We start from the raw sequence: 11,809 nt of genomic DNA, 5'->3' as shown, positions 1-11,809 counted from the left end.
AAGGAAAAATGTTATTAAGAAAATGATTTTTGAAGTTTTGCATATTTGATTTTTTGAGAAAATGATTTTTCTAAACTAACGGTGAAAACTAACGTAACGTCGTAAAAACTAACGGAAAGCGGTAAATAAAATGTGGTGGTGTCGGTGCATGTGTCGGTGCTTGTGTTACCTACATTATTACATCAATTCCTAAATACAACCCTAAGGCCTTTATGCCAAAATAAAATGCAAGAAATAAAATTACATCAATTCCCTATTTATACATACTAAATCAATGACAAAATAAAATAATGAGAAAATTAAATGTGCATGCTATGATTCAAGACAAAAATTAAATGGTTAGTAATCACAAGAAATATTATGGTGAATGAGACATAAGAAATAATAAGCAAGAATTAAGACAAATAAAAAATTAAGGTCATCATATAAGAAATGAACAAAAAAACCATAAAAAGAAAACAAATAGAAAGGATTTTTAAAATTAGAGAAAATTAAAATAGTGAGAAAAATATTTTTTGGAATTTTTCTAAACACAAAAATGTCAAAAAGTGTAAAAAAACAGTATTTAAAAAATAAAGATAATTGAAATAAAAAAAATAAAACATTGGCTCAGCAGGATTAATTCTGGACCATTGGATTAAATCAATAGTCCAGATTCATTCACTGGATTCATCACAGCCATTGGATCTAAGATCCAACAGTTGGACAAAAAAGAACATGGAATACTGCAAGCAAGGAACACACATGTGATCTAAACAGAATCATCCTTGACCGTTAGATTAAAAATCAATCAGTCTAGATCTGAAGGTATACTAAGTGTCACCATAGATTGCACATGCATGACCGTTGGATTAAAAAAAGACAGGATCTAAAGGTTTAGAAAGAAAAGAGAAAGGAATCAAATGGACCGGTCCGGTTCAGATGAACCAGACCGGTCTGCACATGTTTATAAAGGCATGGGGACCGGTTTTTTCTTATTTTTCTCCTTCCTCCCTCTCTCTAAAAACTTTTAGTGAGAGAAGGTCTGCAATTGCAGCCTTCTTCTCCGGTGAGCCATGCATTTTCCGGCGTGGTGGCCGCCGGCCAACAGGCGGCGCCGCCGCGCCGGAGTTACAAAACTCCTCCGTTTGAAATTTTTTTACGTTTTTAACAATCCTTTTTCTTGTTTTGTATGAATCCTAACTTAGATTTTTGAAAACAAGCTTCTACGAGCCTAGATCTAACAAAGAACATTCAAAGAAAATGAGCAAAAAACTACCTCTATTCTCTCTCTCCGGTCCGTGGCTTTCTCCCTTTGAACTGGTTCGGTTTTCTCCCTTTGAACTGGTTCGGTTTATCTCTTTTTCCCTCTGGTCCGATTCGTCTCTTTCTCCCTCTGGTCCGGTTCGGCGCAAGCTTGCTCCGGTCTAGTGGTTTTCTTTTGCTCCGGTTCTGTTTGGTTTTGATTCGGTTTGCTTGGAACTGATTTCGTGATTGTTGTTTGGGGTTATGTGAGGTTTGGATTTGTTGCTGTTAGTGATGAACAGCTTCGAATTTGAGCTTCTGGAATTTATCTGTTCTTCATGTTCATGATTTTTTTTGTGGATTTTGGGTGATTTGATCTGAAATTAGATGAAAGAGAATTTTAGGGTTTTTTGGATCTGTGTGTACAGTGATTCTTCTCTGGCCCATTTCCCAATGATTGACAGGGTTTTTATAGTGACAAACTAGGGTTGGCTCTGGTACAAAACAAAGACCAAAATGCCCCTGCAGCTGAGACTTGGGGACAAAGGCTTAACAAATAAATAAATAAATAAATAAATAAAAACAAAATGCATAAAATAAATAAATAAAAATAAAAAAGAAAAGAAAAGAAAAGGAAGGAAGTCACTCACGTGACTTTCACTTCTTTGTTTTTTTTTTTTTCTAAAAAAAATAAAATAAAATAATAATAAACAAACTAACCTAAAAAAAAAGAAAATAAAAAGTCCCTTCGAAATCTGACATGAGGTACTTCAAAGTATCCTCCCTGCCGAAATTTCGGTTGAAATGATTTTTTTTTTTTAAAAAAATGCCTTTTAAAATGCGATTAGGCCTTCTTTTTTTTTTTAGACATGATCGTTACGACTAAAAAGACTATATAACAAAAATGCGTCATAAAAATGAAAGTGAGACGGTTTTAATTGTTGTGAAATGCGAACGTTGATTTAAATGTAAAAATAAAAACTTTTTGAATGACTAAAGACAAGAAACCCGAATTTTAAATGGTAAAAAAACGAATAAAAAGGGAACGTGAACCATTTTAAAATACGGACAAGAGATTTTAAACGGTCCAAAATTGGGGTATGACAGATGCCCCTATTTAAGTTTCTTCGTCACAAAGGTTTTAAAAGAGAACTTTTTAAACCAAAGGGTCGGAGAGACTTAAATATATAAAAACGCCAATTTTGGACCATTTGAAACGCCAGAGATGTGATGCTGATGAATGTGATAATATGACTGAATATGATACAAGCATGAAGGTAAAGATGATGCAAAGACTGACTGGGAGACAAATGGATAGGTATCACTGGGGAAAGAAATGATAGGTAATGCTTACGATTGTTGTGAGGTACCTTGAAACGACTGGAGTATAAATGATGATGTTTAATAACATTGTTTCAAGGCGAAAGTAAAGACATGATTGCCGACGAGTGGCGAAAGTAAAGACATGATTGGCCGACGAGTGGCGAACGTAAAGACATGACGGGCCGACGAGTGGCTAAATTAAAGACATGACGGGCCGACGAGTGGCGAAATTAAAGGCATGACGGGCCGACGAGTGGCTAAATTAAAGACAAGACGGGCCGACGAGTGGCTAAAGTAAAGACATGATTAGCCGACGAGTGGCTAAATTAAAGACATTGTAAAGCTTGATATGAGTGGGGATTAACTTGACAAAGATACACCTGAGGGGAACAATGAAATTGTCTGAAAACGATGGGGCAATTGTATAGACTGGTTACTGGCGAGACCTGCCACTTTGAAACATGATTGGTTTTATAACATACCTGAGTTTAGACACCTTTTGAGGATAATGAAGCAAAATATTGGGTAAAAGTGCAACTATGTATGGATGATGTTTATATGCGTGCTATGTATGCATGAATGAATGAATATGTATGAGACTCATATGATGGTGTAATGGTAAGATTGTTGAGACAGGACTGGGCAGGTCTACGAGGAGAATGGCCCGGCATCACTGTACGAACACTCAAAGCCTTCATTGGGGATAAAGTCACGGGGATGAATCAACCATTGTTAGGGTACAGCCCTTAAACATACTGCTGAGGTAAGTCTTCACAAACTGTGGTAGAAGTCGCCATTTCATCAATGCAACACCGTACTGTCTTGTCTGAATAGTCATTGCTTTTTGTATTTATTCTTTTTTTGAAATCCCTAACTTTTACCTGGATCGTCCTTTCGGATTTTCAATCCACCGGGGAGACATTTTTCTTTTTCTCTTTTTGTATGCCCCTAATTTTTACCTGGACTGCCCTTTCGGGTTTTCGATCCACCAGGGCGCCTCTTTTTTTTTTTTTTTTTTTTTTTTGCAATGACTATTTCTTCTTTGTTGAACCTGCTTGTTTCGGACCAACTGTTGACACATACTTATGTGATACATGTTTTTAAAGATAATATGTTTGTCATTTTTTTTTTTGTTGTTTTTTTTTTAGAAAGAAAACATAAAATCTTTAGAAAAGTTTTTTTCAAAATTTTTGCTTCAAATACTAATACTAAAAACGAAAGAAAGATTTTTTTGCACATAGAATAAACAAGAATTCCAACAAAGGGGCACATGCTCAAATTGATTTAATAGAAATGGTGACCGGCTAAAGGCATGGCACCACAGATTACAAAGAGTTGGAATATGGTAATTATATGGGATAGGTACATTGAACACAATGACCGCTATACTTCTTAACCACTTTGAATTCCACAGTTTCGATGCTTCAACATTAGAGAACTTCTGACAGTCAAGGTGTCTCGGGCGAGTGATGTTTCATCTGATGCAGTTACTTGTCTCGATCCTTAATTTTTGCATAGATCGCCCTTGCGGGTTTTCGATCTATCAGGATAATTTCCCCTTTTTTTTTTTTTTTTTTTTCTCTAATTTTTGCCTGGACCGCCCTTTCGGGTTTTCGATCCACCGAGACGCTCATTTTTGGTTTAAGCCGCCCTTTCAGGTTTTCGACCTACCAAGCTGTTCTTTTATATATTTAGACAAAGTATTTCTTGACTGCATCAGAATTCACAGGACGAGGTAACTCCTCTCCATCCATATCTGTAAGAATTAAAGCACCACCAGAGAAAGCTCTCTTCACCACATAGGGACCTTCATAGTTTGGCGTCCATTTGCCCCTAGGATCTGGTTGAAAGGATTTGATACATTTGAGCACAAGATCTCCTTCCTTGAATTCGCGGGGATGGACTCCTTTATCGAATGCTTGTTTCATCCTTGACTGATATAACTGTCCATGACACAAAGCAGCCATACGTTTTTCCTCAATCAAATTCAACTGGTCGTACCTGCTCTGGCACCATTCAGCTTCAGACAAATCAGCTTCCATCAAGACTCTTAAAGAAGGAATCTCAACCTCTACAGGTAGTACAGCCTCCATACCATATACCAAAGAGAAAGGGGTTGCCCCTGTCGAGGTTCGCACTGAGGTACGGTATCCATACAAAGCGTAGGGTAACATTTCATGCCAGTCCTTATAAGTAACTACCATCTTCTGTATGATCTTCTTGATGTTCTTGTTTGCAGCTTCAACTGCCCCATTCATCTGTGGTCTGTAAGGAGAAGAATTGTGATGTTGAATCTTGAAGTCATCGCACAACTCTTTCATCATGTTGTTATTCAGATTTGTGCCATTGTCTGTGATGATTCTGTTGGGAACACCGTAGCGGCTGATGAGGTTGTTCTTGATAAATCTGACCACTACCTGCTTGGTCACATTGGCGTAAGATGCTGCTTCAACCCACTTGGTGAAATAATCGATAGCCACTAATATGAAGCGATGCCCATTGGAAGCCTTTGGTTCAATCCGACCAATCATGTCAATGCCCCACATAGAGAAGGGCCACGGGGAAGAGATGACATTGAGCATAGATGGTGGTATATGAATCTTGTCAGCATAGATTTGACATTTGTGGCATCTCTTGGCATGATTGTAGCAATCAGCGTGCATTGTTATCCAGTAGTACCCAGCTCTCAATATCTTCTTCGCCATGGCGTGCCCACATGAGTGAGTTCCGAAAGAGCCTTCATGAATCTCGCACATCAATTTTTCTGCTTCATGCTTATCCACACATCTAAGTAGGACCCCATCAAAGTTCCTTTTATACAAAACGTCTTCGTTAAGGAAGAAACGGCTTGACAATTTTCTCAATGTTTTCTTGTCCTTGTTGGATGCCTCAGGTGGGTACTTTTGAGTTTGAAGGAAAACTTGGATATCATGATACCATGGCTTGTCATCATCAATTGCTTCAGCTACAAACACATAAGCAGGTCGGTCGAGAAATTGGACATTGATTACTGGCACAATATTGTGACCATTCACATTGATCATTGAGGATAGAGTAGCTAAAGCATCTGCCATTTGATTCTCATCGCGGGGCACATGATGTAACTCTACTTTGTTGAAGAAAGTCAGCAAACGCCTTGCATAATCTCTGTAGGGAATCAATCCAGGATGACGAGTTTCCCATTCTCCTTTGATCTGGTTAATCACAAGAGCGGAATCTCCATAAATGACAATTTTCTTGATCCTCAAATCGATGGCTTCCTCGATACCCATGATGCAAGCCTCGTACTCTGCGATGTTGTTTGTGCAATCAAAACGTAACCTCGCAGTAAACGGGATGTGAGTACCCTTAGGGGTAATGAGTACCGCACCAATTCCACTTCCATAGACATTAACAGCTCCATCAAATATCAAACCCCATTCGGATTCAGGATCAGGACCTTCACCGAACACTGGTTCGTCACAATCTTTTGCTTTTAGATACATAACCTCTTCATCTGGGAAGTCGAATTTGATTGGTTGATAGTCTTCGATTGGTTGATGAGCCAAATGTTCTGCCAAGATGCTACCTTTGACTGCTTTCTGAGTGCGATACTCGATATCATACTCGGACAATAACATCTGCCAGCGAGCAATCCTTCCAGTTAAAGCTGGCTTCTCAAATATGTACTTGATAGGATCCATCTTGGATATCAACCAAGTTGTATGATTAATCATATAATGACGGAGACGCTTGGCAGCCCAAGCTAAAGCACAACAAGTTTTCTCAAATACAGAATATCGGGACTCACAATCAGTGAACTTCTTACTCAAATAGTAGATAGCGTGCTCTTTCTTCCCGGTTTCATCTTGTTGACCCAAAACACAGCCCATGGAATCTTCCAGTACTGTTAAATACATGATCAAAGGTCTTCCGTCAACTGGAGGAACAAGAATTGGAGGTTCTAACAGATATTCTTTGATTTGATCAAAAGCCTTCTGACAATCATCATTCCACTTCACCCCTTGATCCTTGCGGAGTAACTTGAAAATTGGTCCACATGTGGCGGTCATGTGAGAGATAAATCTGGAGATATAATTGAGTCTACCAAGAAAACCTCTGACTTGCTTCTCTGTCTTTGGAACAGGCATTTCTCTGATGGCTCTGACCTTGTCGGGATCAACTTCAATACCCTTTTGACTGACGATAAAGCCTAGGAGTTTACCAGATCTAACACCGAAAGTACATTTGTTAGGATTCAACCGGAGCTTGTACTTTCTCAACCGCTGAAACATCTTCAACAAATACTCAACATGTTCTTCTTCTGTGCCAGACTTAACAATCATATCATCTACGTAGACCTCAATTTCTTTGTGAATCATATCATGAAAGATTTTGGTCATACCCCTCTGGTAAGTGGCACCAGCATTTATCAAACCAAATGGCATCACCACATAGCAGAAAGCACCCCAGGGCGTGATGAAAGACGTCTTTTCTCTATCCTCAGGAGCCATCCTGATCTGATTGTAGCCGGAGAAACCGTCCATGAAGGAGAAAACCTTACACTTAGCAGTGTTATCAACCAATACATCAATGTGAGGCAAAGGAAAATTATCCTTCGGACTAGCCTTGTTCAAGTCCCGATAATCAACACACATTCTGACTTTGCCATCTTTCTTTGGAACAGGCACTATGTTGGCCAACCATTGAGGATACTCTGATGTGACTAGGAAACCTGCATCAATCTGCTTTCGCACTTCCTCTTTGATCTTGAGGGCCATATCAGGATGAGATCTTCTCAATTTCTGCTTTACCGGAGGACACTCAGGCTTCAAAGGTAGTCTGTGTTCAACGACATCAGGGTCTAGACCCGGCATGTCTTTGTATGACCATGCGAATATATCAACATATTCTCTGATAAGCTCAATTACTCTTTTCTTGACAGATACATCCAACGATGCCCCAATCTTGATTTCTTTCTTGTCTTCCTCAGTACCCAGATTGATGATTTCTATCTCCTCCTGATGAGGTTGAATTGTCTTCCTTTCTTGTTCCAACATCCATTTGATCTCATTTGGGATCTCTTCATCCTCCTCTACCACAGCCTCATAAACCGGGACCTCAAAGTTGGGAGAAAGCATGGGGTCACTGTGTTCAACGGATTCACTTATGTTCAGTCTGCACATGATTCATGATTGATTTTAATGAGTAAATGCAGACCTTTGGTTTTGAAATTTAAAAGAAAAAGAGAATGATTTTTTTGGATTTTTGTATTACCATTTTTCCAGAAAAAGCAACAAAAAATAAAAAGTAATAAAAGCCGTGATAGAAACGACGATTTTTATTTGTAATAAAAGTACTAGAAGCAAAACAAAGCCCTACACGATTCCACTTTCGCCTTGGGCAGAACGAAAGGAGTTTTCTTAAAAACAAAAAAACAACAAAAGACAAGACAAACACATTACTTAGAGCGGGGTGTCACAGAAGGAATGTCAACAGCAATCCAGTTGCAGCAAGCTCCTCCAGGCGTCACAAAGACCGGTGTCACTCCTCCAGGTGCATCATCTAAAATTGCATTAGTCTCTGGCGAATCATGAATGAAACCAGCACTGTGGAAAGAACCTCTGGTAGGGTCGAACATCCCAGGCTTACTGTTAAGGAAACCAATTCCCTCCTTACGCTTGTTTTCTGGCAACTCCACTAGCTGACCCCAGCCTTCGGTTTTGCCTTCCTGAATTACTCTCCGGGCATCCTTCAACGAAGCCATACAAGTCTCAATCTTACCGACACTTTCTTCGGCAGAGAATCCTTGGAATGATGGCCCGTCTGAACCACTACCACCGATAACAGAGAAAGCAGACAAATTGCTGATTAAAAAGGCCGATTCGCCACTCACAGTGATCAACTTTCCACGACTTACGAACTTCAATTTCTGATGGAGAGTAGATGTCACAGCCCCAGCGTCATGAATCCAAGGTCTGCCGAGCAAACAGCTGAAAGAAGCCTGGATTTCCATGACTTGGAAAGTAACCTGAAATTCATGTGGGCCGACCGAAACTGGCAAATCTACCTCACCATACACCGATCTCCTAGTTCCATCGAAGGCCCTTACTGTCACCTTGCTAAGTCTCAAAGGAGCCTCGGAGTACGCCAATTGGTCGAAAGTTGACTTGGGCATCACATTAAGTGCAGAGCCGGTATCTATCAGGACGTTGGATAACGAGTCCGTTCTGCAAAGTACAGAGATGAATAATGCTTGATTATGCTTATTCCCCTCCGCCGGGAGATCTTCATCACTGAAAGTCAGACTGTTACACACGGTCACATTCCCCACAATGCTTTCGAATTGACCCAGAGTTACATCATAATCCACAAATGCCTGGTCTAGTACTTTCCTCAGGGCATCCCGATGAGCACCAGAACTTGATAACAGGGCCATGATGGAAATCTTCGCAGGAGTTTGTAACAGCTGGTCCACCACCCTGTATTCACTCTTCTTGATCAGCTTCAAGACTTCATCGGCATCCTCAAAGTCAAACTCTTTGGCCTGCTCCCCAGCTTTACCTTTACCGGTGTTTCGCTCTTTTACTGGCTCATCGACCGGAACACTAACACTCTTCGGACCCACCGTAGGAAAGATGCGGCCACTCCTCAAAATCCGGCTATTCTCTGCGATATTATCCACAGCAACAGGTGAAGTTGTCTCACTTCCGGGCTCAAGAATCGTGCCTTCGTACTTATAGGGTACAGCTTTCTGAGCAGTAGTAGGCGTGGGCCTAGGCACACAGATTACCAAGGGAGTACCAACGGGCTTTGTACTGTTAGGGTTTATCACCAGCGGCCTCCTGGCTCTGAATACCGGAGTGACAACACAGACGTCCTTGCTCTCGGGTTCCCTTGTAACCACAAGTTCCCTTCTATTTAGGAGACCCTGCATATCATTCTGGACTTGTATACATCCACGAGGATCCATCGAACATATGTCACAAGCTTCATGATTGTGGTTGAAGAGAGTTGCTTTACACATTTTCACATGTATCGGTACCAGAGGAGTCTTGATATCACCTACAGAGAGAATGCGAGCCTCTTCCTGATCGTCTTGAATCATATTAACAACAGGCCCATGAGTAGGCAGAGGATTGTTCTGAGCTACAGCATCAGGATCGGTGAAGGTTAACTCTTTACTATTTATCAGTTTCTGAACCTCTTTCTTAAGAGCAAAACAACGCTCCACATCGTGGCCTGGTGCCCCTTGATGGTAAATACAATGAAGGTCCGGACGGTACCAGCGTGGGAGAGGGTCTGGAATGCGAGGAGGTGGTATTGTTTGGACCAGATTCTGTGCAAGTAAAGAAGGGAGCAATGCTCCATAGGTCATTGGCAAGGGGTCAAATTGTTGCCTTTGATTCTGCTGATTGTGAGGAACCTGAGGACGGGGTTGTTGCTGTGGTCTTTGTTGGTATGGTTGTTGGGGGTAATATGGTTGTTGAGGGAATTGTTGTAGGTTGTATAGTGGTTGGTATAATGGGGGGTAGTATGGTGCAGGTCCTTGAGGTCTGGGTGATTGATAGTTTGGGTTCTGGGGCGCGGTCATTTGTGGGGTGATGTTGGCAACAAAGGGGTGATTAGGGTACACGGGTTGAGGTCCTCCATGAGCCACCATGCTAACCTCTTGAGCATTCCTCTTTGGGTAACCATTCCCAAATTTCTTATTACCATTGGACGAAACCCCTGAAGAACCACCTGAAGAACTTCCCGAAACAGCTGCTCCCTTACGAGCCCACTCCTCGATACGCATTCCTGTTTCCACCAAGTCAGTGAACTTCTGTGATGCACAGACAATCATCTTTTCTGAATAACAAGGGCTCAGGGTTTCATAGAACAATTCTGAAAGTTCCCTCTCATCCAAGGGAGGACGAATCTGAGCAGCTTTTTGAATGAAGCGTTGTGCGTATTCTTTGAACGATTCTTTATCTTTCTGGGTTAAGGACTGCAACTCTTTGCGACTTGGCGCCAGATAGGTATTATATTTGTACTGTTGCATGAAGGCCTCAGCCAACTGTTCAAAAGTAGTGACTCCTTTCAACCCCATGAACCAAGTATGTGCCGGACCAGTCAAACTATCCTGGAAGCAGTGAATGAGTAAGGGAACATTATTCTTGTAAGCTATCATCTTGCTAATATACATAGTTAGATGATTTTGTGGACACGTGTCCCCTTGATACTTCTCAAATACAGGCATCTTGAACTTTGGAGGTATGTTTACATCTGGTACCAAGCAAAGGTCATATATGCTTTGGACGACTGTTTCCTTTCCCCGCATATTACTCATCTTCTTCTCTAGAGCACCGAACCTTTCTTCCCAATCGATTGCTTTATCATCCCCCATTATACTGTCAGAGTGATAAATCTGCTCTTCATGTTGTGGCCCAACATGCACAGTAGGACCTGCTTGAGTCATGGTAGCTTGAGGAATCGGTTGACTCATCTGGAAATGTGCCGAAGTCTGTTGACCCTGTGGGAAAGGCATTTCAGTAGCGCCTGGACCAAAAACCCCGTTAGTTGCAATCGGCATGCCCCAAGGGTAGCCTGAAGGCATGGAATATTGAGGAGTAGCAAAGGGACCCTGGGGGCCAAGAGGACGGAAGCCTGAGTTGCCCATAGTTGCCATATTACCAGAAGAAAAATCAGTCATCAGAGGCTGGGTGAGACCGATAGTTGTAGTAGTAGTCGGAGATGGTTGCGGGGGACCCTCAGGTGCAGCTGTGACGACCACAACAGGAGTTGAATTGGAGATTGCTGCTTGCTCTCTCTCAGCCATCATAGTTTCCATCATAAGTGCCATTCTTTCCATCTCCCCTTTGAGGTTAACCAGTTCCTCTCTGAGCTGAGCGTTTTCCTGTTCTGCCGCTAACATCCTTTTCTTGATATGAGCTCGAGTGTTGTGAATGCGAGCGGGTTTGTACTGAATACGCCGGGCCACTTTGCTTTTCTGAGGCAGAAATGAGGAGAGTATGAGACTTGGATTTTGATACTTTTTATGAATGCAATATGATGCATGATATGCTATATGCCAAAATATGCAATTTTTATATATATTTATTTTTATTTTTATTGAAGGACCTATAAAAGCAGTTTTGTAAACATACCAACCTAAACAAATCATAAAAAACAAAGTTGATTACAAGATAATTCCCTTTCTAACAACAAAGCCAAGGGATAAAATTTCAAAGGAAAACAAGATAATTCCCTTTCTAACAACAAAGCCAAGGGATAAACTTTC

General features: G+C 41.0%; 1 protein-coding gene across 1 annotated transcript; it reads right to left on the bottom strand.

The window, feature by feature from the left end:
- Positions 1-637: 637 nt before the first annotated feature.
- Positions 638-11,443, bottom strand: LOC112416597 (uncharacterized). The gene is made up of 7 exons (XM_039827912.1): positions 7,992-11,443; positions 7,341-7,704; positions 6,932-7,271; positions 6,321-6,739; positions 5,005-6,230; positions 4,549-4,908; positions 638-725 (listed from the first exon to the last, which is right to left on the bottom strand). The coding sequence occupies exons 1-7, from the start codon at positions 11,441-11,443 to the stop codon at positions 638-640; spliced, it is 6,249 nt and encodes a 2,082-aa protein (XP_039683846.1).
- Between the last annotated feature and the right edge of the window lie 366 nt (positions 11,444-11,809).

This window comes from Medicago truncatula, chromosome 7 (genome assembly GCF_003473485.1).
Source record: "Medicago truncatula cultivar Jemalong A17 chromosome 7, MtrunA17r5.0-ANR, whole genome shotgun sequence".
NCBI classification, from domain to species: domain Eukaryota; kingdom Viridiplantae; phylum Streptophyta; class Magnoliopsida; order Fabales; family Fabaceae; genus Medicago; species Medicago truncatula.
Note: the sequence above shows the minus strand (reverse complement) of the source record. Positions and strands in the feature narration are given on the sequence as shown.

Bases quoted from the DNA above. Each gene is read 5' to 3' on its own strand.
- LOC112416597 (XM_039827912.1), bottom strand. From the start codon at position 11,443: ATGTTAGCGGCAGAACAGGAAAACGCTCAGCTCAGAGAGGAACTGGTT. The intron at 7,705-7,991 runs GTAATGTGTTTG...AATCATGTGCAG, and splicing joins TCTGTGACACCCCGCTCTAA to ACTGAACATAAGTGAATCCG. The intron at 7,272-7,340 runs GTAAAGCAGAAA...GTGCGAAAGCAG, and splicing joins TGAAGCCTGAGTGTCCTCCG to ATTGATGCAGGTTTCCTAGT.